The 26,823-nt window shown below is 43.3% G+C and overlaps 1 protein-coding gene across 1 annotated transcript in view; it reads left to right on the top strand.

The window, feature by feature from the left end:
* sema5ba (sema domain, seven thrombospondin repeats (type 1 and type 1-like), transmembrane domain (TM) and short cytoplasmic domain, (semaphorin) 5Ba) overlaps positions 1 to 26,823 on the top strand; it is a 607,738-nt gene that overhangs the window by 243,978 nt on the left and 336,937 nt on the right. Inside the window, exon 5 of the mRNA XM_073046134.1 lies at positions 10,410 to 10,455. Within this exon, the coding sequence (XP_072902235.1) occupies positions 10,410 to 10,455 (46 nt within the window). The remainder of the gene's footprint in view (positions 1 to 10,409; positions 10,456 to 26,823) is intronic.

The following is a 26,823-nucleotide window of genomic DNA, read 5'->3' on the forward strand; positions in this document are numbered from 1 at the left end:
CCTGAGAGGGAATTTCTTCACTCAGATAGTGGTACAAGTGTGGAATGAGTTGTGAGTGGAAGTGGTAGATGCAGGTTTGATTTCAGCATTTGATAGAAGTTTGGACAAGTACATGAAATGGAGATGGAAGTTTGGACAAGTACGTGAAATGGAGATGGAAGTTTGGACAAGTACGTGAAATGGAGATGGAAGTTTGGACAAGTACGTGAAATGGAGATGGAAGTTTGGACAAGTACGTGAAATGGAGATGGAAGTTTGGACAAGTATGTGAAATGGAGATGGAAGTTTAGACAAGTACGTGAAATGGAGAACTGTAATCGAAGTACAGGTCAATGGGTCTAGACAGAATATGGTGGTGGTGGCATCCGTCAGTCTCGAGAGACCACGGATCTGCGCCTGGAGTTTCCAGGGCGCAGGCCTGGGCAGGGTTGTATGGGAACCCGGCAGTTGCCCAAGCTGCAGACCTTCCCCTCTCCATGCCATCGATGTTGTCCAAGGGAAGGGCACTAGGACCCATGCAGCTTGGCACCGGTGACATCGCAGAGCAATGTGTTGTTAAGTGCCTTGCTCAAGGACACAAACACGCTGCCTCAGCTGAGGCTTGAACCAGTGACCTTCAAGTTACTAGTCTGATGCCTTGCCCACTAGGCCACGTGCCAACTAGACGGAATAACAGAATAAAGGACCTTTCTCTGTGCTGTAGTGCTCTAAGACATTATGTATCCTGGCTTGTCCTCCTCTTATCCTTTTCCCTACCAGAGTTATCTCATGCAATTTATCCACTCCTGTCTGCTCCCCTTTGACAAGAACACAAGCAAATAGGGTCAGGAATTGGCCTTCAGACCCCTCAAGTTTAGCCCAACATTTAATGATCATAATATGCTGGTTGCAACTCCTCTTCTAGACCATTTCTCTCTTCCCTCTGTTCACTGATCTTTCAAATGTACATCTAGTTCCACTTTAAATATTTATAATGATTGAAGGTCCGCTACCATCCTGCATGGTAGCAGGTGGTTAACAGAACACAATTTCAGTGCAGGATATCACTGATCAGGGTTCAATCCCTGCCACTGCCGATAAGAAGTTTGTACATTCTGCCTGTGGCGGTGTGCTCCGTTTCCTCCCACATTCCAAAGACATCCGGTTACAGTTAGTGAGTTGTGGCCATGCTGTGTCAGCACTGGAAACATGCCAGCACTCTGGGATGTCCTGATGGTTTGATTTGATACAATTATAGTTTACTGTATATTTCAATGTTTTGACGTACAAATAAAGTTAACCTCCTCTTATAGAAACAGAAGAGTACTGGTAAACTGTTCATTCACTCACTATCAATGGGGAAAGATAAAAAATAACATGTTGTTTTGGTACTATACACCTCAAAACGACCATTCCATCCCAAGGGTCTAGGCTCCAGTTACCGCTCCTTCCAACCTCTTTATATCAGTCAGTTGGTATAGCTTTTAGTTCAGTGTCCTATCATCGGGGCTAGGAACAGTTGGAATAAAAGCAGAAAGTGTTGGAAATAATCAGCTGGTTGGGCAGCTTCTGTTGGGAGAAAATGCAGTTGGTATATCGGGATCCTGACATTTCAGCAGAAGAGGGAGAAGTTACAAGTCACAAGTTAGTCCTGACGAAGGGTCTCGCCCTGAAACGTCGACAGTGCTTCTCCTTATAGATGCTGCCTGGCCTGCTGTGTTCCACCAGCATTTTGTGTGTGTTGTTTGAATTTCCAGCATCTGCAGATTTCCTCGTGTTTGCAAGTTACAAGTCAAACAGGTTTTAAGTCACAGAGCAGGTGAAGGGGATGTAGAGAACGAAGGACGCTCTGTGTTAGGATGGAGTCCAAAAGGGACATAATAATGAGCACATTGATGGAGTATAGCTTTTAGTTCAGTGTCCTATCATCGGGGCTAGGAACAGTTGGAATAAAAGCAGAAAGTGTTGGAAATAATCAGCTGGTTGGGCAGCTTCTGTTGGGAGAAAATGCAGTTGGTATATCGGGATCCTGACATTTCAGCAGAAGAGGGAGAAGTTACAAGTCACAAGTTAGTCCTGACGAAGGGTCTCGCCCTGAAACGTCGACAGTGCTTCTCCTTATAGATGCTGCCTGGCCTGCTGTGTTCCACCAGCATTTTGTGTGTGTTGTTTGAATTTCCAGCATCTGCAGATTTCCTCGTGTTTGCAAGTTACAAGTCAAACAGGTTTTAAGTCACAGAGCAGGTGAAGGGGATGTAGAGAACGAAGGACGCTCTGTGTAAGGATGGAGTCCAAAAGGGACATAATAATGAGCACATTGATGGAGGTTTCAAAGTTGAGGTTATTGTCATCTGCACGAGTACACGTATGAACAGGTGCAATGAGAAACTTCTTTGCTGCAGCATCACAGGCACAGAGCATCAGAGAAGCAGCATCCACAAATAAAGCATATACCTTATGCTCAAATGTTACAGGAATTACGGGAAAGTCTAGGACCAGAAAACACAGCCTCAGAATACTAGAACAGCAGTTTAGAAGAGAGATGAGGAGCAATTTCTTTAGCCAGAGAGTGGTGAATCTGTGGAATTCATTGCTACAGATGGCTGTGGAGGCTAATTCATTGGGGGGGGGGGGGGGTGGGGGTGTGTGTGTGTGTGTGTGTGTGTGTGTGTGTGTGTGTGTGTGTGTGTGTGTGTGTGTGTGTGTGTGTGTGTGTGTGTGTGTGTGTGTGTGTGTGTGTGTGTATTTGGAGCTAAGGCACCGAATTAGGGCCTTCCAGCTCTTGGAGCTGTGCCACCAGCAACCTCTGATTTCACTTTAGACTAGGCAATTGTTATTCCAGGCAACCCTCTCCACCATCTTTGCTGCTGCATTTTATAGCAAGACTGGCACAGCACAGTGACCTGTGGCCCTAGGGTCAGGGGAACTTTTCATCTATCTAAGATGTTTGACAGAACATCGCTGACAAAATAATTTCAAGAGACATCTCTGACAAAAATAGTCACCAGGGGAGAAATTTGAATAAAATTATTCCCTTCTCACAGTTGTTTCCCCATTGTTAAGCAGCCTCTTAAAAATAAGGAACCACCTTCATCCATTGGTACTGGAAACAGGAAACCTGCCAATTACATAGGCATCTTCATTAGATGGTGATTCCACTTTTCTGAGTGGTTTATCTTTCTGTAATGATCCCGGGAGCTTTATTATCAGATGGCCTAGTTTAACTGGTGCTGTTTGAACATGTCTGTTCTAATTTCCTGACAACTTAATTTACTGTTTGATATATTTCTTTCTCTATTTATTCTCTACTGTTTCTTATCTCTGCAATTTTGACTGCTTTCTCTCCCAATCCCTCTGCAGGTCTGACACTATTGTTCAGTTTCTGTTTCTTCCACTAACCCCCATCTTTCGTATCTTCTTGCTCCATTTCTTCCTCTTTTCTCCTTTTTTTTCAGAACATAGAACCGTACAACACAGTCCAGGCCTTTCAGTTCACAATGTTGTGCTGACCTTCTAAACTGCTCTAAGATCACTCAACCCTTTCCTTCTCACATAGCCCTCCAACTTTCTTTCATCCATGTGCTTATCTGAAATTCACCTAATGTATCTGCCACTACCATCAGGAAATTCCATGCATCTACACTCTTAGTGTAAAACCTTACCTCTGATATCTCCCCTATAATTTTGATCTGTCACCTTAACATTATACCCATCGTATTAGCCACCTGCTGGAAAAAAAAGTCTCTGGTTGTCCACTCACCATCCTTTATCATCTTGGCCACCTCTATCAAGACACCTCTTATTCTTCTTATGTATATAACCACACAATAACCCCAGCTCCTTCACCCTATCTTCATAAGACATGCTGTCTGATCCAGGCAGCATCCTCTGCACCTTCTCCTCCACATCCTCCTTGTAATGAGGTGACCACAACCGAGCACTTCATTCATTTCTTTCTGCTGTGCTTTTACACAGTTTTCTGCTTTTCTTCTTCCCACTGCTGTGGGCGCACTCTCTCGCTCATTCCAATCATGCTACTTCAAAGAACAAAGAGCAATACAGGCACAGTACAGGCCCTCGGCCCACAATGTTGTGCCGACCCTTAAACCCTGCCATATAACCCATATAACCCTCCACCTTAAATTCCTCTATATACCTGTCTAGTAGTCTCTTAAACTTCACCAGTGTATCTGCCTCCATCACTGACTCAGGCAGTGCATTCCACAATATCCCCCTTGAACTTTCCACCCCTTAGCTTAAAGCCATGTCCTCTTGTACTGAGCAATGGTGCCCTGGAGAAGAGGTGCTGGCTGTCCACTCGATCTATTCCTCTTAATATCTTGTATACCTCTATCATGTCTTCTCTTATCCTCCTTCTCTCCAGAGAGCAAAGCCCTAGCTCCCTTAGTCTCTGATCATAATCATACTCTCTAAACCAGGCAGCATCCTGGTAAATCTCCTCTGTACCCTTTTCAATGCTTCCACATCCTTCCTATACTGAGGCGACCAGAACTGGACACAGTACTCCAAGTGTGGCCTAACTAGAGTTTTATAGAGCTGCATCATTACATCGCGTCTCTTAAACTCTATCCCTCGACTTATGAAAGCTAACACCCCATAAGCTTTCTTAACTACCCTATCTACCTGTGAGGCAACTTTCAGGGATCTGTGGACATATACTCCCAGATCCCTCTGCTCCTCCACACTACCAAGTATCCTGCCATTTACTTTGTACTCTGCCTTGGAGTTTGTCCTTCCAAAGTGTACCACCTTACACTTCTCTGGGTTGAACTCCATCTGCCACTTCTCAGCCCACTTCTGCATCACAAAAAGTAGAGGTCCCAGAACAGATCCTTGTGGGACACCACTAGTCTCAACCCTCCGATCCGAATGTACTCCCTCCACCACGACACTCTGCTTTCTGCACGCAAGCCAATTCTGAATCCACCTGGCCAAACTTTCCTGGATCCCATGCCTTCTGACTTTCTGAATAATCCTACCATGTGGAACCTTGTCAAATGCCTTACTTAAATCCATGTAGATCACATCCACTGCACTACCCTCATCTATATGCCTGGTCACCTCCTCAAAGAACTCTATCAGGCTTGTTAGACACAATCTGCCCTTCACAAAGCCATGCTGACTGTCCCTGATCAGACCATGATTCTCTAAATGCCCATAGATCCTATCCCTAAGAATCTTTTCCACCAGCTTTCCCACCACAGATGTAAGGCTCACTGATCTATAATTACCCGGACTATCCCTACTACCTTTTTTGAACAAGGGGACAACATTCGTCTCCGTCCAATCCTCCAGTACCATTCCTGTGGACAACGAGGACATAAAGGTCCTAGCCAGAGGCTCAGCGATCTCTTCCCTCGCCTCGTGGAGCAGCCTGAGGAATAATCTGTCAGGCCCTGGGGACTTATCGATCCTAATGTATTTTAACAACTCCAACTCCTCCTCTCCCTTAATATCAACATGCACCAGAACATCAACCTCACTCATATTGTCCTCACCGTCATCAAGTTCCCTCTCATTGGTGAATACCGAAGAGAAGTATTCATTGAGGACCTCGCTGACTTCCACAGCCTCCAGGCACATCTTCCCACTTTATCTCTAATCAGTCCTACCTTCACTCCTGTCATCCTTTTGTTCTTCACATAATTGAAGAATGCCTTGGGGTTTTCCTTTACCCTACTCACCAAGGCCTTCTCATGCCCCCTTCTTGCTCTTCTCAGCCCCTTCTTAAGCTCCTTTCTTGCTACCCTATATTCCTCAATAGACCCATCTGATCCTTGCTTCCTAAACCTCATGTATGCTGCCTTCTTCCACCTGACTAGATTCTCCACCTCACTTGTCACCCATGGTTCCTTCACCTGACCATTGTTTATATTCCTCACTGGGACAAATTTATCCCTGGCATCCTGCAAGAGATCCCTAAACATCGACCACATGTCCATAGTACATTTCCCTGCAAAAACATCATCCCAATTTACACCCGCAAGTTCTAGCCTCAGAACCTCATAATTTGCCCTTCCCCAATTAAAAAATTTCCTGTCCTCTCTGATTCTGTCCTTTTCCATGATAATGCTAAAGGTCAGGGAGCGGTGATCACTGTCTCCCAGATGCTCACCCACTGACAGATCTGTGACCTGACCCGATTCGTTACCTAATACTAGATCTAGTATGGCATTCCTCCTAGTCAGCCTGTCAACATACTGTGGCAGGAACCCATCCTGGACACACTTAACAAGCTCTGTCCCATCTAAACCATTGGAACTAATCAGGTGCCAATCAACATTCGGGAAGTTAAAGTCACCCATGATAACAACCCTGTTATTTTCGCACCTTTCCAAAATCTGCCTCCCAATCTGCTCCTCGGTATCTCTGCTGCTACCAGGGGGCCTATAGAATACCCCCAGTAGAGTAACTACTCCCTTCCTGTTCCTGACTTCTATCCATACTGACTCAAAAGAGGATCCTGCTACATTACCCACCCTTTCTGTAGCTGTAATTGTATCCCTGACCACCGCTTCTCCCCTTTCCCCCCCTCTCTATCCCTTTTAAAGCACTGAAGTCCAGGAATATTGAGATTCCATGTATGTATCCAAGCTCTCAGTTCATCACCTTTGTTCCTGATGCTTCTTGCATTGAAGTACACGCACTTTAGCCCTTCTACCTTATTACCTTTACACCCTTTATTCTGTTTCTCTTTCCTCAAAACCTCTTTATATGTTAGACCTGGCTTTACTCCATGCACTATACTTGCAGATCTCGCATGACCTTTATCCTCCTCCAACTCACTATCTGCTCCAACGCTCTGGTTCCCCTCCCCCTGCAAATCTAGTTTAAACCCCCCCGGAGCAGCACTAGCAAACCTTCCCGCAAGGATATTAGTCCCCTTCCAGTTCAGGCGCAATCCATCCCATCGGAACAGGTCCCATGTTCCCTGGAACAAGGCCCAATTGTCCAGAAACATGAAGCCCTCCCTCCTGCACCAATTCCTTAGCCACGTATTTAGCTGCATTATCTTCCTGTTTCTGGCCTCACTAGCATGTGGCATGTATAGCAATCCTGAGATTGCAACCCTGGAGGTCCTGTACTTCAACTTTGCACCTAACTCCCTAACTTCTCTTTGCAGGACTTCCTCCACTTCATTGGTCCCTACATGGACCACGACATCCAGCTGCTCACCCTCGCTCTTGAGAATACTGAGAACTCGATCAGAGATATCGCGGACCCTGGCACCAGGGAGGCAACAGACCATCCGTGATTCTCGATCTCTTCCACAGAACCTGTTATCTGTCCCCCTAACTATTGAATCCTCTATCACTACTGCTCTCCTCTTTTCCCTCCTTCCGTTCTGAGCTGAGGGTCCAGTCTCGGTGCCAGAGACGCAACCACTGCAACTTGTCCCTGGTAGGTTGTCCCCACCAACAGTATCCTTGTACTTCTGTGCATTTCACGGCCCGGTATAGAAACACCAGTGCCCAGGAATGAAGTGGAGGCAGCCCTGATATCACTGTTCCCACCACATCCACGAGGAGCACTACCACAAAAACATAGCATCTATCGCCAAGAGCCAAATATATTTATCTATATATTTATTTGTTTTGTATCTGTACAGTTTATCTTTTTTGCATTTTGGCTGTCAGTCTTTGTGTGTACTTTTTCATTGATTCTTTTACATTTGTGAACTACTGTGAATGCTTGCAATATTATGAATCTTAAGGTAGTATACAGTGACATATATGTACAGTATTTCAAAATTAAATTTACTTTGAACCTTCGTTTAATATTGTTCTCTCCTTGATATCTTACAAAATTCTATTGACTTCCCTGTCCTTTGCACCCCTGACTTCCCAGACATCTCACCCCACCAACCCTCCTCCTACACCCCATCCATTGCTCTGCAACCACCACTTTCTGTTAATCTTAACTTTTTCCCTGTTATAAACACTCTTGCTCATTTACTGGAACACACAACACTCCAAACTTGGTAATTTGCACAATCAAAACCTCATAATTTCTCCATCTCGCTCTCTTCCACTGAGATCTAGCCTTTTCAGATCAGTTCTTTGGTAAAGATAAAGATTAGATTCATTTGTCACATGTACATATCAAAATTTAAAGTAAAATTTATTATCAAAGTACATATATGTCACCATATACAACCCTGAAGTTCATTTTCTTGTGAGCATACTCATTAAATTAATAATAGAATAATAATCATAACAGAATCAATGAAAGACCACACTTACTTGGGCATTTAACTAGTGTGAAAAATACAACAAACTGTGCAAATACAAAAATAAATAAATAATGATAATAAATGAACAATAAATATTGAGAATATGAGATGAAAAGTCCTTGAAAGTGGTTGTGGGAAAATGCCAGTGATGGGGCAAGTGAAGTTATCCCCTTTGGTTCAAGAGCCTGATAGTTGAGGGGTAATAACTGTTTTTGAACCTGGTGGTGAGAGCCCTGAGGCTCCTGTACCTTCATCCTGATGGCAGCAATGATGCTGCCATCATTGCTAGGTGGTGGGGATTCCTGCTAATGGATGAAGCTTTCCTGCTATAATGCTCTGTGTCGATGTACTCAATGGTGGGGAGGGCTTTACCCGTGATGGACTGAGCCTTGTCCACTACTTTCTGGAGGATTTTCTGTTTAAGGGCATTGGTGTTTTCATACCAAGCTATGATGCTCTCCACTACACATCTATAGAAGTCTGGCCAAGTTTTAGATGACATGTCAAATCTTGGCAACCTCCTAAGGAAGTAGAGGCACTGCCGTGCTTTCTTCATAATTGCACTTACGTGCTGAGCCCAGGACAAGTTCTCTGAAATAGTAACATGGAGGAATTTAAAGTAGCTGACCCTCTTCACCTCTGATCCTCCAATGAGGACTGGCTCAGGGACCTTTACTTTCCTGCTCCTGAAATCAATAATCAGCTCCTTGGTCTTGCTGACATTGAGTGAGAGGTTCTTGTTATGGACAGATTTTCAATCTATACGGTGATTCATCACCATCTTTGATTTTGCCTACAAAAGTGGTGTCATCAGTATGTCATTGGTCACATGGTCAGAAGTGGACACAGTGCTTAGTCACACAGACAGAAGTACGTTTAAATATCAAGACATGCAGGAATGTGCAGGGGACAGCCTGCAAGTGTTGGAGCATTTCCAGTGTCAACATTGCATGCCCACAACTTAGTAACCCTTAGACCTTGGAATGTGGGAAGAAACGGGAGTGCCTAGGGGAAAGCCACGTGGTCACAGAGATAATGTACAAACTCCTGACAGACAGGGGGTGGGAATTGAACCCTGATTGGTGGCACTGACCACTCTGCCACTGTACAGTTCCAACATTATCTTTATAGAAATAGAGTAATAAACTCATACTCCATGGAAACTAGCTCTTCTGTCTGCCAAGTTCATACTGAAATCATTTTACACTAATCTGAGATGAATCCCATTTCATTCTCCCTGTATTTCTTTTAATTAGACCATAAGGCATAGGAGCAGTATTAGGCCATTTGGCCTATCGTGTCTGGTCAGCCATTTGATTGTGGCTGGTTTAGTTTCCCTCTCAAACCCATTCCCCAGCCTTTTATCCAAAACCTTTGCTGCCCTTAGGAACTGTAACCCCTTCCACCCAGATTCTACTGTTTGATCACAAGAGCAATTTACAGTGGCTAATTAAACTTTCAGCCCAGATGTCCTATGGATGTGGGAGCAAATGAGCAGAGAGAATTTGCAACAATTACACAAAAATCACACATTTTCAGGATTGAACGTGAGTCTTTGGATTTATGAGGCTGGAGCCTCAAGTACACTATGGTGCTGCCTTATTCTCTGGATGAAATGTTATCCAAATATCATTTGATAAGACTCTTGTGTCTTTCGAGTGTATTACATGAAATATTTTATGAATGCAAGTATTATTGTACACCAAAAATCTTTCTTTCTCTTGCTATATATTATTTAATGAGCTAGAATTTCACTTGCCTTTGCACAGAGTGAATTTTCCAATGCAACTTCAATGCTATATTTTAGACAACTCAGATTTTCCTATACTGATTGTAGAATTTCAGTTTAAGGCAGCATGGTGGAGTAGTGGTTAGCATAGTGTCATTACCACACCAGTGACCAGGTTCTATTCCCGTCACAGCCTGTGAAAGCTTATAGTTTTGACAGTCTGAGTGGGTGGGTTTTCCCTTGGGTGCTCCACTTTTCCCCCCACATTCCAAGTACAGGTTAGTAGGTTAATTTTCAAATAGGTATAATTGGGCTGGTAGGGCCTGTTACCATGCTGCATTTCTAAATAAAATAAAATTTTTAAAAATTGGGGAAAGCTGAATAATCATTAAATATTGGGTGATAATCTGATTTGCCAGTAGGCTGATATGTCACTGTCTTTTTCAGAAACTACCTCTTCCGTCTCACACTCAACAATGTCTCTCTTATACAGGTAAGTTCCATTTACTCTCATAGCTTGTCGAAGGTTTTGTATATTAAAAGGGAAAATCCCTTCATTTTCTGCCTCACCAAAAATGATTGAATTAAAGTCTTAGTTAGAATGTTTGCATGCAGTACGTTCAAGCGCCTCAAGCTTGTAGCTTTGGAGCACAATTGTCAATAAGCCACACTGGTAGAAGGAGGTCTCATCTTTGATGGTTGGTCCCGACTTTGCTGAGACCGCAAGCTGTTGGAGCAGGATTAGGCCATTCAGCCCTTTGAGGCTGCTTCAACAGTCCATCAGGGCTGTTTTATTATCCCTCTCAACCCCATTCTCCTGCCTTCTTCCCATAACCTTTGATGCCTTGACTAATCAAGAATCTGTCAACCTCCACTTTAAATATGCTCAGTGACTTGACCTACAGAGCCATCTGTGGCAATGAACTCCACAGATTCACTACCCTCTGGCTAAAGGCATTCCTCCTTATTACTGTTACAAATAGACATCCCTCTAATCTGAAACTGTACCCTCTGGTCCTCGACTTATACACTATAGGAAACATCCTCTCCACATCTACTCTGTCTAGGCCTTTCAGTGTTCGAAAAGTTTCAATGAGATCCCCCCCTCATTCTTCTAAAACTCTGGCAAGTACAGGCGCAGAACTATCAAACAGTCCTAACATGTTAACCCTTTCATTCTTGGCATCATTCTCATGAACTCTTTCTGGACCCTCTCCAATGCCAGCACATCTTTTCTAAGATAGGGGCCCAAAACTGCTCACAACACTCCAAATGCAGTCCACCCAATGCCTTATAAAGACTCAGCATTATATCCTTGCATTTATACTTTCGTCTTCTGGAAGTGAATGCCAGCATTGCATTTGTTTCCTTACCACCTGTTCAACTTGCAAGTTGACCTTTAGGGGATCCTCATGCAGTTCTCCCAAGTTCCTTTGCACCTGATTTTTTAAAAATTGTCTTCATTTAGAAAATAGACCACATCTTCATTCCTTCTGTCAAAGTGCATGACAATGCACCTCCCTACACTATATTCTATCTGCCACTTCTTTGGCCATGTCCCCCAATCTGTTTACATCCTTCTACAGACTGCTTCCTTAACACTACCTGCCCTTCCAGCCACCTTTTTATCATCTGCAAACTTAGCCACAGAGCTACCCATTCCTTTATCGAAATCACTGATATACAATGTGAATGGAAATGGTCCCAACACTAACCCCTGTAGCACACCACCAGTCACTGATAGGCAACCAGAAAAGGCCTGCTTATTTTCACTCTGTCTCCTGCTAGTCAGCCAATCCTCTATCCATGCTAGTATCCTTCCAGTAATACCTTGTTAAGCAGCATTATGTGCATTATCAAAGGCCTTTTAAATCCAAACATCCACTGACTTCTTTATCTATCCTACTTTTATTTCCTCAAAGAATTCCAAAGGGATTTGTTAAGCAAGGTTTCCCCTTGAGAAAATCTGCTGATTTTTGGCCTATTTTATCATGCACTACCAAGTACCTTAAAATCACATCCTTACAGACTTCAATATCTTCCCAACCACTGAAGTTAGGCTATCCGACCTATAATTTCCTTTCTTCTGCTGTCCTCCCTTCTTGAAGAGTGTAGTGACATTTGCAATTTTCTAGTCCCTCCAGAACTATTCTAGAAAGATTACTAATATCGACAACTACCTCTTTCAGAACTCTGGGATGTAGTTCATCTGGTCCAGCTGACTTATCTAGTGAAGACCTTTCAGCTTCCAAAGCACCTTCTCATTAGTAGTAAGCAATTACACTCACTTCTGACCCATGATATTCTCAAATTTTTAGCATACTGCTAAAATGAAGACTGAGCTAAAATACTTGTTTGCCTACTATTTCTTTAACCCCATTACTACCTTTCCAGCAACATTATCTACAATCTAATATCTACTCTCACTTCACTTTTGCTCTTTATATCTGAAAAAAAAAGGATAGTGTCTTATATTATTGGCTAGCTTCCCATTTCTCCATTCTACTCCTTATGGCTTTTTTAGTTGCTTTCTATTTTTAAAAGGTTCCCAAACCTTTAACTTCTGAATATTTTTTGCTATATTATATACCTTCTCTTTACCTTTTATGTTGTCTTTGACTTCTCTTCTCAGAGACAGTTGTGTCATCCTCCCTTTAGAATATTTCTTCATTTTAGTGATGTATCTATCTTGTACCCTCTGATTTACTGACAGGGCACTGAAGCAGGGATCCAATCACAGACCCAGTACTGTGCACACAGTGATATTAATCGAGTAACAAAATCCAAGGTGCAAACAAAGTCAGCATCAAAGTTCAGGCTGAGATCAAAACATCCAGAGAAATCCAAAAACCAGAACCAGGAATCAGGTAGAGTCAATATTCAGACAGATAGAGTACAGGTACAAATACCAGAAAGGCTGGGGAAAATTCACTAGCACAATCTGATGAAAACACAGGACTGAAATACACTGAGCAATAAACAGAGAGGCAGATGATAGGTGGAGCACAATGAGACACAGGTGGCAGCAAGACAGGTAATAATGAGAAACAGATGAGAGATGGACTCAGTAATACAGGGGCCGGAGTAGATCAGGAGTGGGGACAGGAGCACATGGCAATACAAAACCACAGACTGACAGCGGGGGGACACACACAAAAAGACAAGAGTTCAACTGGAGGTACTGACATTTGCCTTCAGAAACTCCAGTCATTGTTGTTCTGCCATCATCCCAGCTCATCTCTCATGCCTCTGTAATTCCCTTTATTCGACTGTAATACTGACACATTATCTTCTCCCTCTCAAACTGCAGGGTGAATTCTATCAAATTATGATCACTGCCTCCCATGAGTTCCTCTACCTAATCAAATCTGGTTCATCACACAGGACCCACTTCAGAATAGCCTTTCCCCTAGTTGCTCAACCACAAGCTACTCTAAAAAGCCATCTTGTAAGCATTCTGCAAATTCTCTCTTGGGATCCAGCACCAACCTGATTTTCCCAATCTGTCTGCATATTGAAATCCCCCATGGCTATCAGAACATTGCCCTTATGACATACCTTTTCCATTTCCCATTGAAATTTATATCCCACATCCTGGCTGCTATTTGGGGGCTGTATATAACTCCCATTAGGGTCTGCAGTGAACTCTACCCACAAGGATTCTTTATAGAACTTTTATAATCTTTATAGATTATTTTGATCCTATGCCCTTTCTTAGGATTTGATTTTAATTTTTTACTTCTCTGTCCTTCTGATACAATGTGTATCTTTGGATGTTAAGCTTCCAACTGTGATCTTCTATGGGCCATGACTCAGTGATGCCTACAATGTCATATCTGCCAATCTCTAACTGCACTGTAAGATCATCTGCCTTATTCCATATACTGCATGCTTTCAAATATAACACCTTTAGTCTTGTATTCGTCTCCTTCACGATTTTACTCTCATGTTACTCATCCCACTGACTGCAAATTTGCCCTTTCATCTGCCTGTCCTTCCTCACAGTCTCACTACACATCGACTTGTAGTACTCTCAACTCATGTCCTCTTGTTTGAATCTCCCCGCTCTCAATGGAAAAAGCCTATCCACGTCAATTCTATCTATCCCTCTCATAATCTCATAATTTTAAATATCTCTATCAAGTCCCCCCTCAACCTATTACGCTCTAAAGAATAAAGACCTAACTTGTTCAATCTTACCCTGTAACTTAGGTGCTGAAACCCAGGTAACATTCTAGTAAATCTTCTCTGTACTCTCTCTATTTTGTTGACATCGTTCCTATAATTTGGTGACCAGAACTGTACACAATACTCCAAATTCGGCCTTACCAATGCCTTGTACAATTTTAACATTACATCCCAACTCCTATACTCAATGCTCTGATTTATAAAGGCCAGCATACCAAAAGCTTTCTTCACCACCCTATCCACATTAGATAGGTATATGGACAGGAAAGGAATGGAGGGTAATGGGCTAAGTGCAGGTAGGTGGGGCAAGGTGAGAGTAAGTGTTCGGCACGGACTAGAAGGGCCGAGATGGCCTCCGTGCTGTAATTGTTATATGGTTATTTTAACTGCCCCACCCTCATATCTATCACTTAGGTTGCCATTCCCCTGACAAATGAGTTTAAATCAGGGGTTGACCACCTGGGATCCATAGACCCCTGGCTTAATGGTAAGGGTCCCTGGCATAAAAAAGGTTGGGAACCCCTCGTTTAAATGCTCTCCAATAGCTCTAGCAAATCTACCTGCAAGGCTGTTGGGAAAACTGTTGCCCAGTTGTGTGAATAACATTACAAGGGTTCTTTGCAAATAAACAGTGATTCCCCAATACTCAGAAGGTTCAGGGATGATTTGAGTGGAATTTCCAAAACACTGTAAACATAGAGACAAAACATAGAACATAGAACATGCAGGAAACAAACAGGAAGGGTGGACAAAGGAGAGTCAGTGGATGTTGCTTACTTGGGTTTTCAGAAAGCCTTTTCAAGGTATTGCACCAAACAGGATAAGAGCCCATGGTAATTCGGGAAAGATACTAGCATGGATAGAGTATTGGCTCAGAATCAGAATCAGGTTTAATATCACCGGCATACAGTATGTTGTGAAATTTATTGTTTTGTGGCAGCAGTACAGTGAAATACTTAAAAACTATGAATTACTATAAGAAGTGTGTGTGTATATGTATATATATATATATAAACATAAATTAAATAAATAGTGGAAAAAGAGAGAGAAAAATAGTGAGGAAATGTTCGTGGGTTTATTGTCCATTGGGTGTGTGTCCTCAAGCTCCTGTGGCCTCCTCCTCGATGGGAACATTGAGATGAGGGCATGTCATGGGTATTGGGGTCCTTACTGATGGATGCCACCTTTTGAAGGTATCTTGGATGCTGGGGAGGCTAGTGCCCATGATGGAGTTGGCTGAGTTTACAACTTTCTGCAACTATTTCTGATCCTGTGCAGTGCCTCCTCAATGCCAGGCGATGATCCAACCAGTTAGAATGTTCTCTATGGTACATCTGTAGAAATTTGTGTGTGACTTTTGTGACATATCAATTCTCCTCAAACTCCTAATGAAATTCATTAGCACACTTCTTTGTAATTGCATCAGTTTGTTGGGCCCAGGATAGGTCTTCAGAGATGTTGACACCCAGGAACTTGAAACTGCTCACTCCTTCCACTTCTGATCCCTTGATGAGGACTGGTGTGTGTTCCCTCAACTTACCCTTCCTGAAGTCCAAAAACAATTCCTTGGTCTTAATGACATTGAGTGCAAAGTTGTTGTTGCAACACCACTCAACCAGCTGATCTGTCTCATTACCGTATGCCTCCTTGTCACCATCTGAAATTCTGCCAACAATGGGCCTTTAATGGTGACTAGTGGTGTTCGGAGTTGTGACTGCTTCTTTTCATGTTATATATCAATGATTTAGATGATGGAATTAATGGCTTTGTGGTTAAGTTGTGGATGATGTTGAGGGACAAAGATGTGGCAAATGGAATATAGTGTAGGGAAGTGCATGGTAATGAACTTTGGTAGAAGGAATAAAAGCATAGACTATTTTCTAAACAGGGAGAAAATTCAGAAATCAGAGGTGCAGAGGGATTTGGGAGTCCTTGTGCAGGATTCCCCAAAGGTTAACTTGCAAGTTGAGTTGGTGGTAAGGAAGGCAAATGTAATGTTAGCATTCATTTTGACAGGACTAGAATATAAAAGCATTAGTTAATACTGAGGCTTTGGAAGGCATTTGTCAGACTGTACTTGACTGCACTTGGAGTATTGTGAGCAATTATGTGCCCCTTATCTCAAGTCATACTGGCACTGGAGAGGTCCAGAGCAGGTTCATGAGGATGATTTCAGGAATGAAAGGGTTAGTATATGAGAAATGTTTGATTGCTCTAAGCATGTGCTTGCTGGGGTTTAGAAGAATGAGGATGGATCTCATGAAACCTATCGAATATTGAAAGGTCTAGATATAGTGTGTGTGAAGAGGATATTTCCTATCCTGGGTATGTCTAGAACCAGAGGGCACAGGATCAGAATAGAGGGACATGCCTTTAGAACAGAGATGAGAAGGAATTTTATTAGCCAGAGGCTAGTGAAGCCATAGAATTCATTACCACAGAAGGCTGTGGAGGCTAAACCATTAGTAAGTTTTAAAGCAGAGTTGATAGTTTCTTGATTAGTAAGGGCATCAAAGGTTACAGGGAGAAGGCAGGAGAATTGAGTTGAGAGGCATAATATATCAGCCTTGATGGAATGGTGTGGCAGACTCAATGGGCTGAACCAGCCTAATTCTTTTCCTGTGTTTTATGATTTCACTGGTCTTCCAAAGATGTGCATGTCAGTAGGCCAATTCACTACTGGAAGTTGCCTGTAGTGTGGGTAGTCTCCTGTCCCAATTAAGCAGCATAGTGTCCAAATTCCTTGCTCTTTTCTTGATTAATTGATGGACCAAACAGCTGGAGTCCATTGCATTAGTATTTGCTGTGGTATGTTGGTCAGGGATGTGACGGGCAGCAAATTTTTTTTATAGAGAGCAAAGAATAAAATAAAAAACAAGAGATTAGAGGTTAAAGTACAGATATGGATCAAAATATACATAAATGCCAGCATGGATTTACAAATGTATTACAGCAGTATATAAGTGGTTTACAGGGTCTTTAGTGCAGTGACTGAAGGGGGGTAACAGATAGGATATTTGGGAAGGACTAACTAGAATGGTTGATTGGATTAACTACCTGGGGGAAGAAACTTTGAAGAGGGTGTGAAACTTTTGTTTCGGTAGCCCTATAGCACTTTCCAGAAGGGAGCTTTTGGAAAAGGTAGTTTGCAGGGTGGGCAGTGTCCTCAATGATTTTCCTGTTACCTTCTTTGTCCTGGACACATACAAGTCCACCAGGAGACTGCAGCCAATGAACAGATGAAGTTTTAAAACAAGCCTCCATCTGCCTCCCCAAGTAGGTTTAAGGTCCCATTGCACCATTTCAGAGAAAAGTAATGATGCTCTCCATGGTCTCCTGCTCAATGTTTACACTCAGTTAACATTGTTAGGTAGGCCCTGGATTCACAGATGACTTGCTTCCAATTCAGTTCTATGAGCATTGAGGAGACTGGTAATAGAATCACAGAGTTATGGAGCATTGCCATACAGAAACAGGCCCTTTGGCCCACTCAGTCTATGCTGAAATATTATTGTGCCTAGTCCCATCACCCCACATCTGGACCATCTATGAACTTGTTCAAACTTCTCTTAAATGTTTCAACAGAACCCACATTCATCACTTTCGCTGGCATTCTATGGCATAGTGGAATCGCCCATCATCCTCTGAGTGAAGAAGTTGCCCCTCAGGTTCCCCTTAAATGTTTCACCTTTCATCCTTAACTTATGACCTCTAGTTCCAGTGTCAGCTAACCTCAGAGGAAAAAAGCCTGCTTGCATTTAACCCATAGTCTGATAATTTTGCATTCCATCAAATCTCTGCTCATTCTCTGTGCTTGAGGGAATAAAGTCCTAACTTATTGAACCTTTCCCTATGGATCCTCAAGTCCTGGCAACATCCTTATCCTTGTAAAATTTCTCAGTATTTTTTTCAATCTTTCATATGCTGCACACAGTATTCTAAATTAGGTTTCACCAATGTGTTACACAATTTCAACATAACATCCCAACTCCTGTACTCTGATTTATGAAGGTCAGTGTGCCAAAAGCTCTGTCTAGGACCCAGTCTACCTCTGACACCACTTTTAAAGCTAATGTGGGATCTGTCAGCTCTGACTTGATGATCGATGGAGTGAGTGAGATGTTTGTGAGGTGGAATGCTCTGTATACTGCTAATGCTGTGGTTCTGTGTCTTCTGACACGTGAACAAGGTATGTACATGCTCAAGTTCACTGAAAGCAGCATTACAGAAAGTGATAAACATTTGTCACAGTGTTGAGTGTCGGGGTTGGGACATCATGTTACAGTTGTACAAAATGTTGCTGAGATGGCACTTCAAGTATCGTGTACAATTTTGGTCACCCTTTTTTAGGAAAGGTATTATTAAACTGAAAAGAATGCAGGGAAAATTTATACAATGCTGCCAGGACTCGAGAGCCTGAGTAATAGGGAATGACTGGACAGGCTAGGACTTTATTCCTTGGAACATAGGTGACTGGGGGATTATCTTATAGAGGTGTATAAAATCATGAGTGGTATAGATAGGGTAAATCTACAGTCATTTTGACAGTGAAGGGGAACTGAAAACAAAAGGGCATAGGCTTAAAGTGAGAGGGAGAAAATTTAAAAGCAGCAACTTCTTCATGCATATGGAATACACTAACAGAGGAAGTGGTTGAGGGAGATTTGAAGTATACCTGGATAGGAGGGGTTTAAAGATTTAAAGTTTACTTTATTTGTGTCATGTATATCGGAGCATTTGTGCAGTGCGTTATTTGCGTCGTTGAGTGACAGTCAGAGGGGGGAAGCGAAGGTGAGTAGACAGGTAGTGCAGAGCACCCCTGTAGCCATTCCCCTGAATAATAAGTTTACCATCCTGGATACTGTTGGCGAGGATGACCGACCAGGTGTGAGCCACGGTGGCAGGGCCTCTGGCACTGAGTCTGACCCTGTGGTGCAGAAGGATGGGACAGAGAAGAGGAGAGCTGTCGTCATTGGAGACTCTATAGTCAGGGGAGCAGACAGGAGATTTTGTGGACATGAGAAGGACACCCGCATGGTTTGTGGCCTCCCGGGTGCCAGGGTCTGGGATGTCTCTGACTGGGTTCATGACATCCTGGTACGAGAGGGAAAGCAACCAGAAGTCATGATACATGTTGGTACCAACGACATAGGCAAGAAGAGGGATGAGGTCCTGAAGTGTGAGTTTCGGGAACTAGGCAGAAGGTTGAAGAACAGGACCTCAAGGGTGGCGTTGTCAGGATTGCTGCCAGTACTACGTGATAGTGATGGTAAGAATTGGAGGAGATGGCAGTAGTGGCTGCCATCATCAGTGTGGCTGGGGAGTTGGTACAGGGGGCAGGGTTTTAGATTTTTGGATCATTGGGATCTCTTCTGGGGAAGGTGGGACCTGTACAGATTGGATGGGTTGCACCTGAACTTGAGGGGGAGCAATATCCTTGCTGGTAGATTTGCTAGCATGGTTCGGGAGGGTTTAAACTAATTTGCAAGGGGGATGGGACCCGGAGCGATAGAACAGTGAAAGATGTGCATGGAGTAAAGCCAGATCTAACATATAAAGAGGCTTTGAGGAAAGAGAAGCAGAATAAAGGGTGTAAGGGTAGTAAGGTAGAAGGGCTAAAGTGTGTGTACTTCAATGCAAGAAGCATCAGGAACAAAGGTGATGAACTGAGAGCTTGGATACATACATGGAATTATGATGTAGTGGCCATTACAGAGACTTGGCTGGCACCAGGGCAGGAAGGGATTCTCAATATTCCTGGATTTCAGTGCTTTAAAAGGGATAGAGGGGAGGGGGAATGGGAGGAAGGGTGGCATTACTGGTCAGGGATACTATTACAGCTACAGAAAGGGTGGGTAATGTAGTAGGATCCTCTTTTGAGTCAGTATGGGTGGAAGTCAGGAACAGGAAGGGAGTAGTTACTCTACTGGGGGTATTCTATAGATCCCCTGGTAGCAGCAGAGATACCGAGGAGCAGATTGGGAGGCAGATTTTGGAAAGGTGCGAAAATAACAGTGTTGTTATCATGGGTGACTTTAACTTTCCGAATGTTGATTGGCACCTGATTAGTTCCAATGGTTTAGACGGGGCAGAGCTTGTTAAGTGTGTCCACGACGGATTCCTGTCACCATATGTTGACTAGGGGGAATGCCATACTAGATCTAGTATTAGGTAACAAACTGGGTCAGGTCACAGATCTGTCAGTGGGTGAGCATCTGGGGGACAGTGATCACCTCTCCCTTTAGCATTATCATGGAAAAGGATAGAATCAGGGAGGACAGGAAAATTTTTAATTGGGGAAGGGCAAATTATGAGGCTATAAGGCTAGAACTTGCGGGTGTAAATTGGGATGATGTTTTTGCAGGGAAATGTACTATGGACATGTGGTTGATGTTTAAGGATCTCTTGTAGGATGTTAGGGATAAATTTGTCCCAGTGAGGAAGATAAAGAATGGTAGGGTGAAGGAACCATGGGTGACAAGTGAAGTGGAAAATCTAGTCAAGTGGAGGAAGGCAGCATACATGAGGTTTAGGAAGCAAGGATCAGATGGGTCTATTGAGGAATATAGGGTAGCAAGAAAGGAGCTTAAGAAGGGGCTGAGAAGAGCAAGAAGGGGGCATGAGAAGACCTTGGTGAGTAGGGTAAAGGAAAACCCCAAGGCATTCTTCAATTATGTGAAGAACAAAAGGATGACAGGAGTGAAGGTAGGACTGATTAGAGATAAAGTGGGAAGATGTGCCTGGAGGCTGTGGAAGTCAGCGAGGTCCTCAATGAATACTTCTCTTCGGTATTCACCAATGAGAGGGAACTTGATGACAGTGAGGACAATATGAGTGAGATTGATGTTCTGGAACATGTTGATATTAAGGGAGAGGAGGTGTAGGAGTTGTTAAAATACATTAGGATCGATAAGTCCCCGGGGCCTGACAGATTATTCCTCAGGCTGCTCCACGAGGCGAGGGAAGAGATTGCTGAGCCTCTGGCTAGGATCTTTATGTCCTCGTTGTCCACAGGAATGGTACCGGAGGATTGGACGGAGGCGAATGTTGTCCCCTTGTTCAAAAAAGGTAGTAGGGATAGTCCGGGTAATTATAGATCAGTGAGCCTTACGTCTGTGGTGGGAAAGCTGTTGGAAAAGATTCTTAGAGATAGGATCTATGGGCATTTAGAGAATCATGGTCTGATCAGGGCCAGTCAGCATGGCTTTGTGAAGGGCAGATTGTGTCTAACAAGCCTGATAGAGTTCTTTGAGGAGGTGACCAGGCATATAGATGAGGGTAGTGCAGTGGATGTGATCTACATGGATTTAAGTAAGGCATTTGCCAAGGTACCACATGGTAGGCTTATTCAGAAAGTCAGAAGGCATGGGATCCAGGGAAGTTTGGCCAGGTGGATTCAGAATTGGTTTGCGTGCAGAAAGCAGAGTGTCGTGGTGGAGGGAGTACATTCGGATCGGAGGGTTGAGACTAGTGGTGTCCTACAAGGATCGGTTCTGGGACCTCTACTTTTTGTGATTTTTATTAACGGCCTGGATGTGGGGGGTGAAAGGGTGGGTTGGCAAGTTTGCAGACGACAGAAAGGTTGGTGGTGTTGTAGGTAGTGTAGAGGATTGTCGAGGATTGCAGAGAGACATTGTTAGGATGCAGAAGTGGGCTGAGAAGTGGCAGATGGAGTTCAACCCAGAGAAGTGTGAGGTGGTACACTTTGGAAGGACAAACTCCAAGGCAGAGTGCAAAGTAAATGGCAGGATACTTGGTAGTGTGGAGGAGCAGAGGGATCTGGGAGTACATGTCCACAGATCCTTGAAAGTTGCCTCACAGGTAGATAGGGTAGTTAAGAAAGCTTATGGGGTGTTAGCTTTCATAAGTCGAGGGATAGAGTTTAAGAGACGCGATGTAATGATGCAGCTCTATAAAACTCTAGTTAGGCCACACTTGGAGTACTATGTCCAGTTCTAGTCGCCTCAGTATAGGAAGGATGTGGAAGCATTGGAAAGGGTACAGAGGAGATTTACCAGGATGCTGCCTGGTTTAGAGAGTATGATTATGATCAGAGATTAAGGGAGCTAGGGCTTTGCTCTCTGAAGAGAAGGAGGATGAGAGGAGACATGATAGACAAGATATTAAGAGGAATAGATCGAGTGGATAGCCAGCACCTCTTCCCCAGGGCACCATTGCTCAGTACAAGAGGACATGGCTTTAAGGTAAGGGGAGGGAAGTTCAAGGGGGATATTAGAGGAAGGTTTTTTCACTCAGAGAGTGGTTGGTGCATGGAATGCACTGCCTGAGTCAGTGGTGGAGGCAGATACACTAGTGAAGTTTAAGAGACTACTAGACAGGTATATGGAGGAATTTAAGGTGGGGGTTTATATGGGAGGCAGGGTTTGAGGGTCGGCAGAACATTGTGGGCCGAAGGGCCTGTAATGTGCTGTACTATTCTATGTTCTATAGCAACCAATGTAATCCAAGGATGTGCTGGGGGCAGCCTATTTAAATGGAAGTGAGCTGAAGTGAACAAGATGGATGAGCTGGGTTGAAGGACCAGATTTTGTATGATGTGTGACTCTGTAACTCTAAGATTCTCTGTGCCAAATGGAATGCTCCTTCTCTCAAAGTGGTTTTGGGCCAGACATTGCCCATTTGGGCATTATATGTAGGCTTGTTGACATTTGCAAGGAGATTTTCAATATTCAAGAGTCAAAATTCAAGACTGTATTGTCATTGCCCAACTGTAAACCAGAACAAAATGATTGTTACTCCAGATCTGATGGAACAAAGAACATGTTAAATACAAGTGCATAAGATTAGCTTAAATACATAGACTGATTGTATGTACATAAAGTGATGCTAAGCGTAGGAATATCTATACATAAGGGACTCTGACAGGAAATGACAAAGCAATGTTTGTGGGGACTGTGGTGGGGTGGGTCAGTGGGTGGAGGTGTTGATTGGCTTCGGGGTAATAACAGTTTCTGACTTTGATGGTCCTGGGGTGCATACTGAGTTGCCTCTTCCCAGATGGGAGTGGATCAGGAAGTCCATGAGCCGAGTGTTGCTGGCCGTTTCTGCCACCTTTTTGTACATATGTCATTGATGGCAGGTAGGATGGTACTGGAGATATGTTACACAGTTCTAATGACCCTTTGTAGAGCCCTTTTGTCCATGTTCTTAAATCTGAATTTTGCAGATTAGTTGAATAGGTTAGGACTTTATTCCCTAGATTATAGGAGAATAAAGGAAAATTTGATAGCATACAAAATTATGAAGAGTATATGTGAATGCAAGCAAGTTTTTTCACTGAGGTTGGTTGAGACTAGAACTAGAGGTCGCAGGTTAAGGATGAAAGGTGAAACATTTAAGGTGGACATGAGGAGGAACTTCACTGTGAGGGTGGTGAGAGTGTGGAAATGTGGACATGGAACATCTAGGGGTCAAATGTCGTCCGCCTTAACTGCCAAGAGTATTTTCCTCAATCATCCCGGCAGTGGTGTACGTTCCACCCCAGGCCAATGTCAGGCGGGCTCTGGAGGAGCTGAGCAACGTAATCAGCAGGCATGAAACTGCACACCCTGATGCCTTCCCTACCATTGCAGGAGATTCAAAAAGGCCAGCATGAAGAAGTCTCTGAACACTTACCACCAATATATTACCTGTAGAACCAAAGGAGCCCACACACTTGACTACCATTATCCCACCATCAGCAATACTTACTGTGCCATCCCACCATCAGCAATACTTACTGTGCCATCCCATGCTCACACTTCGGAAAGTGCGATCACCTGGCAGTACTTCTACTCCCAGTGTATAGGCAGAGACTAAAGACTGCAACACCAGTGGTGAGAACTTGGTCAAGGGAGGCAGAGGAGAGCTTACAGAACTGCTTTGAGTCAGTGGACTGGATGATATTCAGGGATTCATCTTCAAGTCTGAATGAAGGTGCCACAGTTGTCACCAACTTTATCACAACCTGTGAGGATGAGTGTGTGCCTTCGAGAACATACTGGACATACCCAAATCAAAAGTCGTGGATGAACAAGAAGATTTGTAACCTGCTGAGAGCTAGATCTGCGGCATTCTAGACCGGTGATCCAGAACTATACAAGAAGTCCAGGTACGACCTATGGAAGGCTAACTTAATAGCAAAAAAAAAACCCATTTGAGGTTAGAGAAGGAATTGAATGCACGTCAGCTCAGGCAAGGTGTGCAGAGCATTGCTTTCTTAGAGCAAAACTGAGGCAGTAGTGCCTCACTCCCAGATGAGCTTGCTATCTTTTGTTCACACTTTGAAAGGCAGAATAAAACTACATCTATGCAAATTCCAAACACGAGGAAATCTGCAGATGCTGGAAATCCAAGCAACACACACAAAATGGTGGTGGAACGCAGCAGGCCAGCCAGTATCTATAGGGAGAAGTACAGTCGACGTTTCGGGCCAAGACTGATGAAGGGACGAAGCAGAATAATAGGTCAGCATAGACTAGATGGGCCAAAGTGCTTGATTCTGTGCTGTAGTGCTCAATGACTCGAAAATACTGGAAATTCCCAGCAGGCCAGGCAGCATCTGTGAGAAGAGAAAGAAGAATATTGGTATTGGTATAGATTTATTAAAAACAGGAGAAATTCTGCAGATGTTTGAAATCCAAAGCAAAGCACACACACACAAAATGCTGGAGGAACTCAGCAGGTCAGGCAGCATCTATGGAAATGAATATTATAGTTACCTGTACCAAGATATAGTGAAAAGCTCGTCGTACAGATCAGATCATTACTCAGTGCATTGACAGAGAACAATAACAATGCAGAATAAAGTGTAACAGCTCCAGAGAAAGTGCAGTGCAGGTAAACAATAAGGTGCAAGATTACAACAAAGTAGATTATCGTTCAAGAGATCCATTCAAGCATTTGATAACAGTGGGATACAAGCTGTCCTTGAGTCTGGTGGTACGTGCTTTCAGCCAAATGGGAGAGGAAAGAAGAAAGAATGTTTGGGCTGGGTGGGTCTTTAATTACTGAAGCAGCGAGAAACATAGATGGAGTCCATAGGGGAGAAGCTGGTTCCCCTGATGTGCTGAGCTGTGTCCACAACTCTGCAGTTTCTTGCAGTCACTTGCAGAGCAGTTGCCATGCCAAGGTATGCATGCAAATAGAATGCTTTCTATGGTACATCAATAAAAATTGTGAAGGGTCCATGCAGTTGTGCCAAATTTCTTTAACCTCCTGAAGAAGTGGAGGCACTGATGGACTTTCTTGGCAGTTGCATCAACGTGGTTGGTCCAAGACAGTGTAAACGTTGTAATTGTATTCATTTCCAATACTTCCTCTGGCATGTACCACCACTCTACGTGAAGTTGCCCTCAGTTTCCTTTCAGTAGACAGGCTCAAGGACAGCTTCTGTCATGCTGTGATAGACTATTTAATGGACCTCTTGTGTGATAAGATAGACTCAACCTCACAATACATTTGACATGACCTTGCACCTTATTGTCTGCCTGCATGGCACTTTCACTGTAACTGTATCATCCAACAACTGCATTGTTTTCTCTGTACCACTCAAAGCACTGATGTGATGAAATCATGTGTAGCATGCAAAGTCAAGTCTTCCACTGTATCTCAGTACATGCGACAATAATAAAACTATTTCCAATTCCTTTCTGAGAGGGCTGAAGAGAGCTGGACCATGCACATCTATACTCGTGTCCTTCTACCGATGCACAGTTGAGAACATCTTAACATGCTGCATCACTGTATGGCACAGAAACTGCACTGCAGTGGACAGGAAGGTTTCAAAGTTGCCCAGTACATCACTGGCACCAGCCTACCCGCCATCAAAGACAAATATTTAGAAAGGTGCCGAAAAAGGGTCAGTAACATCATGAAAGATCCCACCCACCCTGCTCATGGACCATTTGTCCCACTCCCATCAGGGGGGAGACTATGTAGCATCCAAGTCAGGACCACCAGACTCAAAAACAGTTACTTTCCTCAAACAGTAAGGCTGATCAATATCTCCACCCAGTAACCCACCACTACCACCACCATGACTACTTCATCATTTCCTGTCAGCGTCACCACACTAAGTACAGATACTCCTGTGTTTAGTGTCACTTTATAGACATACAAATAATCTACTGTATGTACAGTATATAAGCTATCTCTAGTTATTGTGTTTTTAATTGTTGCATTCTTTATCTTATTATGTATTTTTTGTGCTGCATCAGATCTGGAGTAACAATTATTTCATTCTTCTTTACACTTGTGTACTGGAAATGACATTAAACAATCTTGAGTCTTGAATCTTGAATCAATTTTAAATCTTTCACCTCTCAGGTTGAACCTGTGCCCTCTAGTTTTTAAAATGTCTTCCATGGGAAAATGACCGTGTGCATTTACCCTGATTTTACTCCTCGTGTTTTGATGCAACTTATGTCAACATACTTCAAGAAAGGAGTGTGGTGGTGAATTAATGTGGAAGGCAATGGGATGCAAATGTCATCACTGTGGTGGGTTTGTCTTTTTTCTTTGTCTTTCTCTCTGTTCCCATCTGTTTCCTTCTTTTCTCCCACACTTTTGCTCTTTATACAAATGTCAGCTGTCTGGGTGCCAGATTTTTTTTAGGAAAGTTGTGAAGGCTTCAGAAGTGATGTCGAAGAGATTTACATGAAGTTTTCAGAGA

Source organism: Hemitrygon akajei, chromosome 5 (genome assembly GCF_048418815.1).
Source record: "Hemitrygon akajei chromosome 5, sHemAka1.3, whole genome shotgun sequence".
Classification (NCBI taxonomy): domain Eukaryota; kingdom Metazoa; phylum Chordata; class Chondrichthyes; order Myliobatiformes; family Dasyatidae; genus Hemitrygon; species Hemitrygon akajei.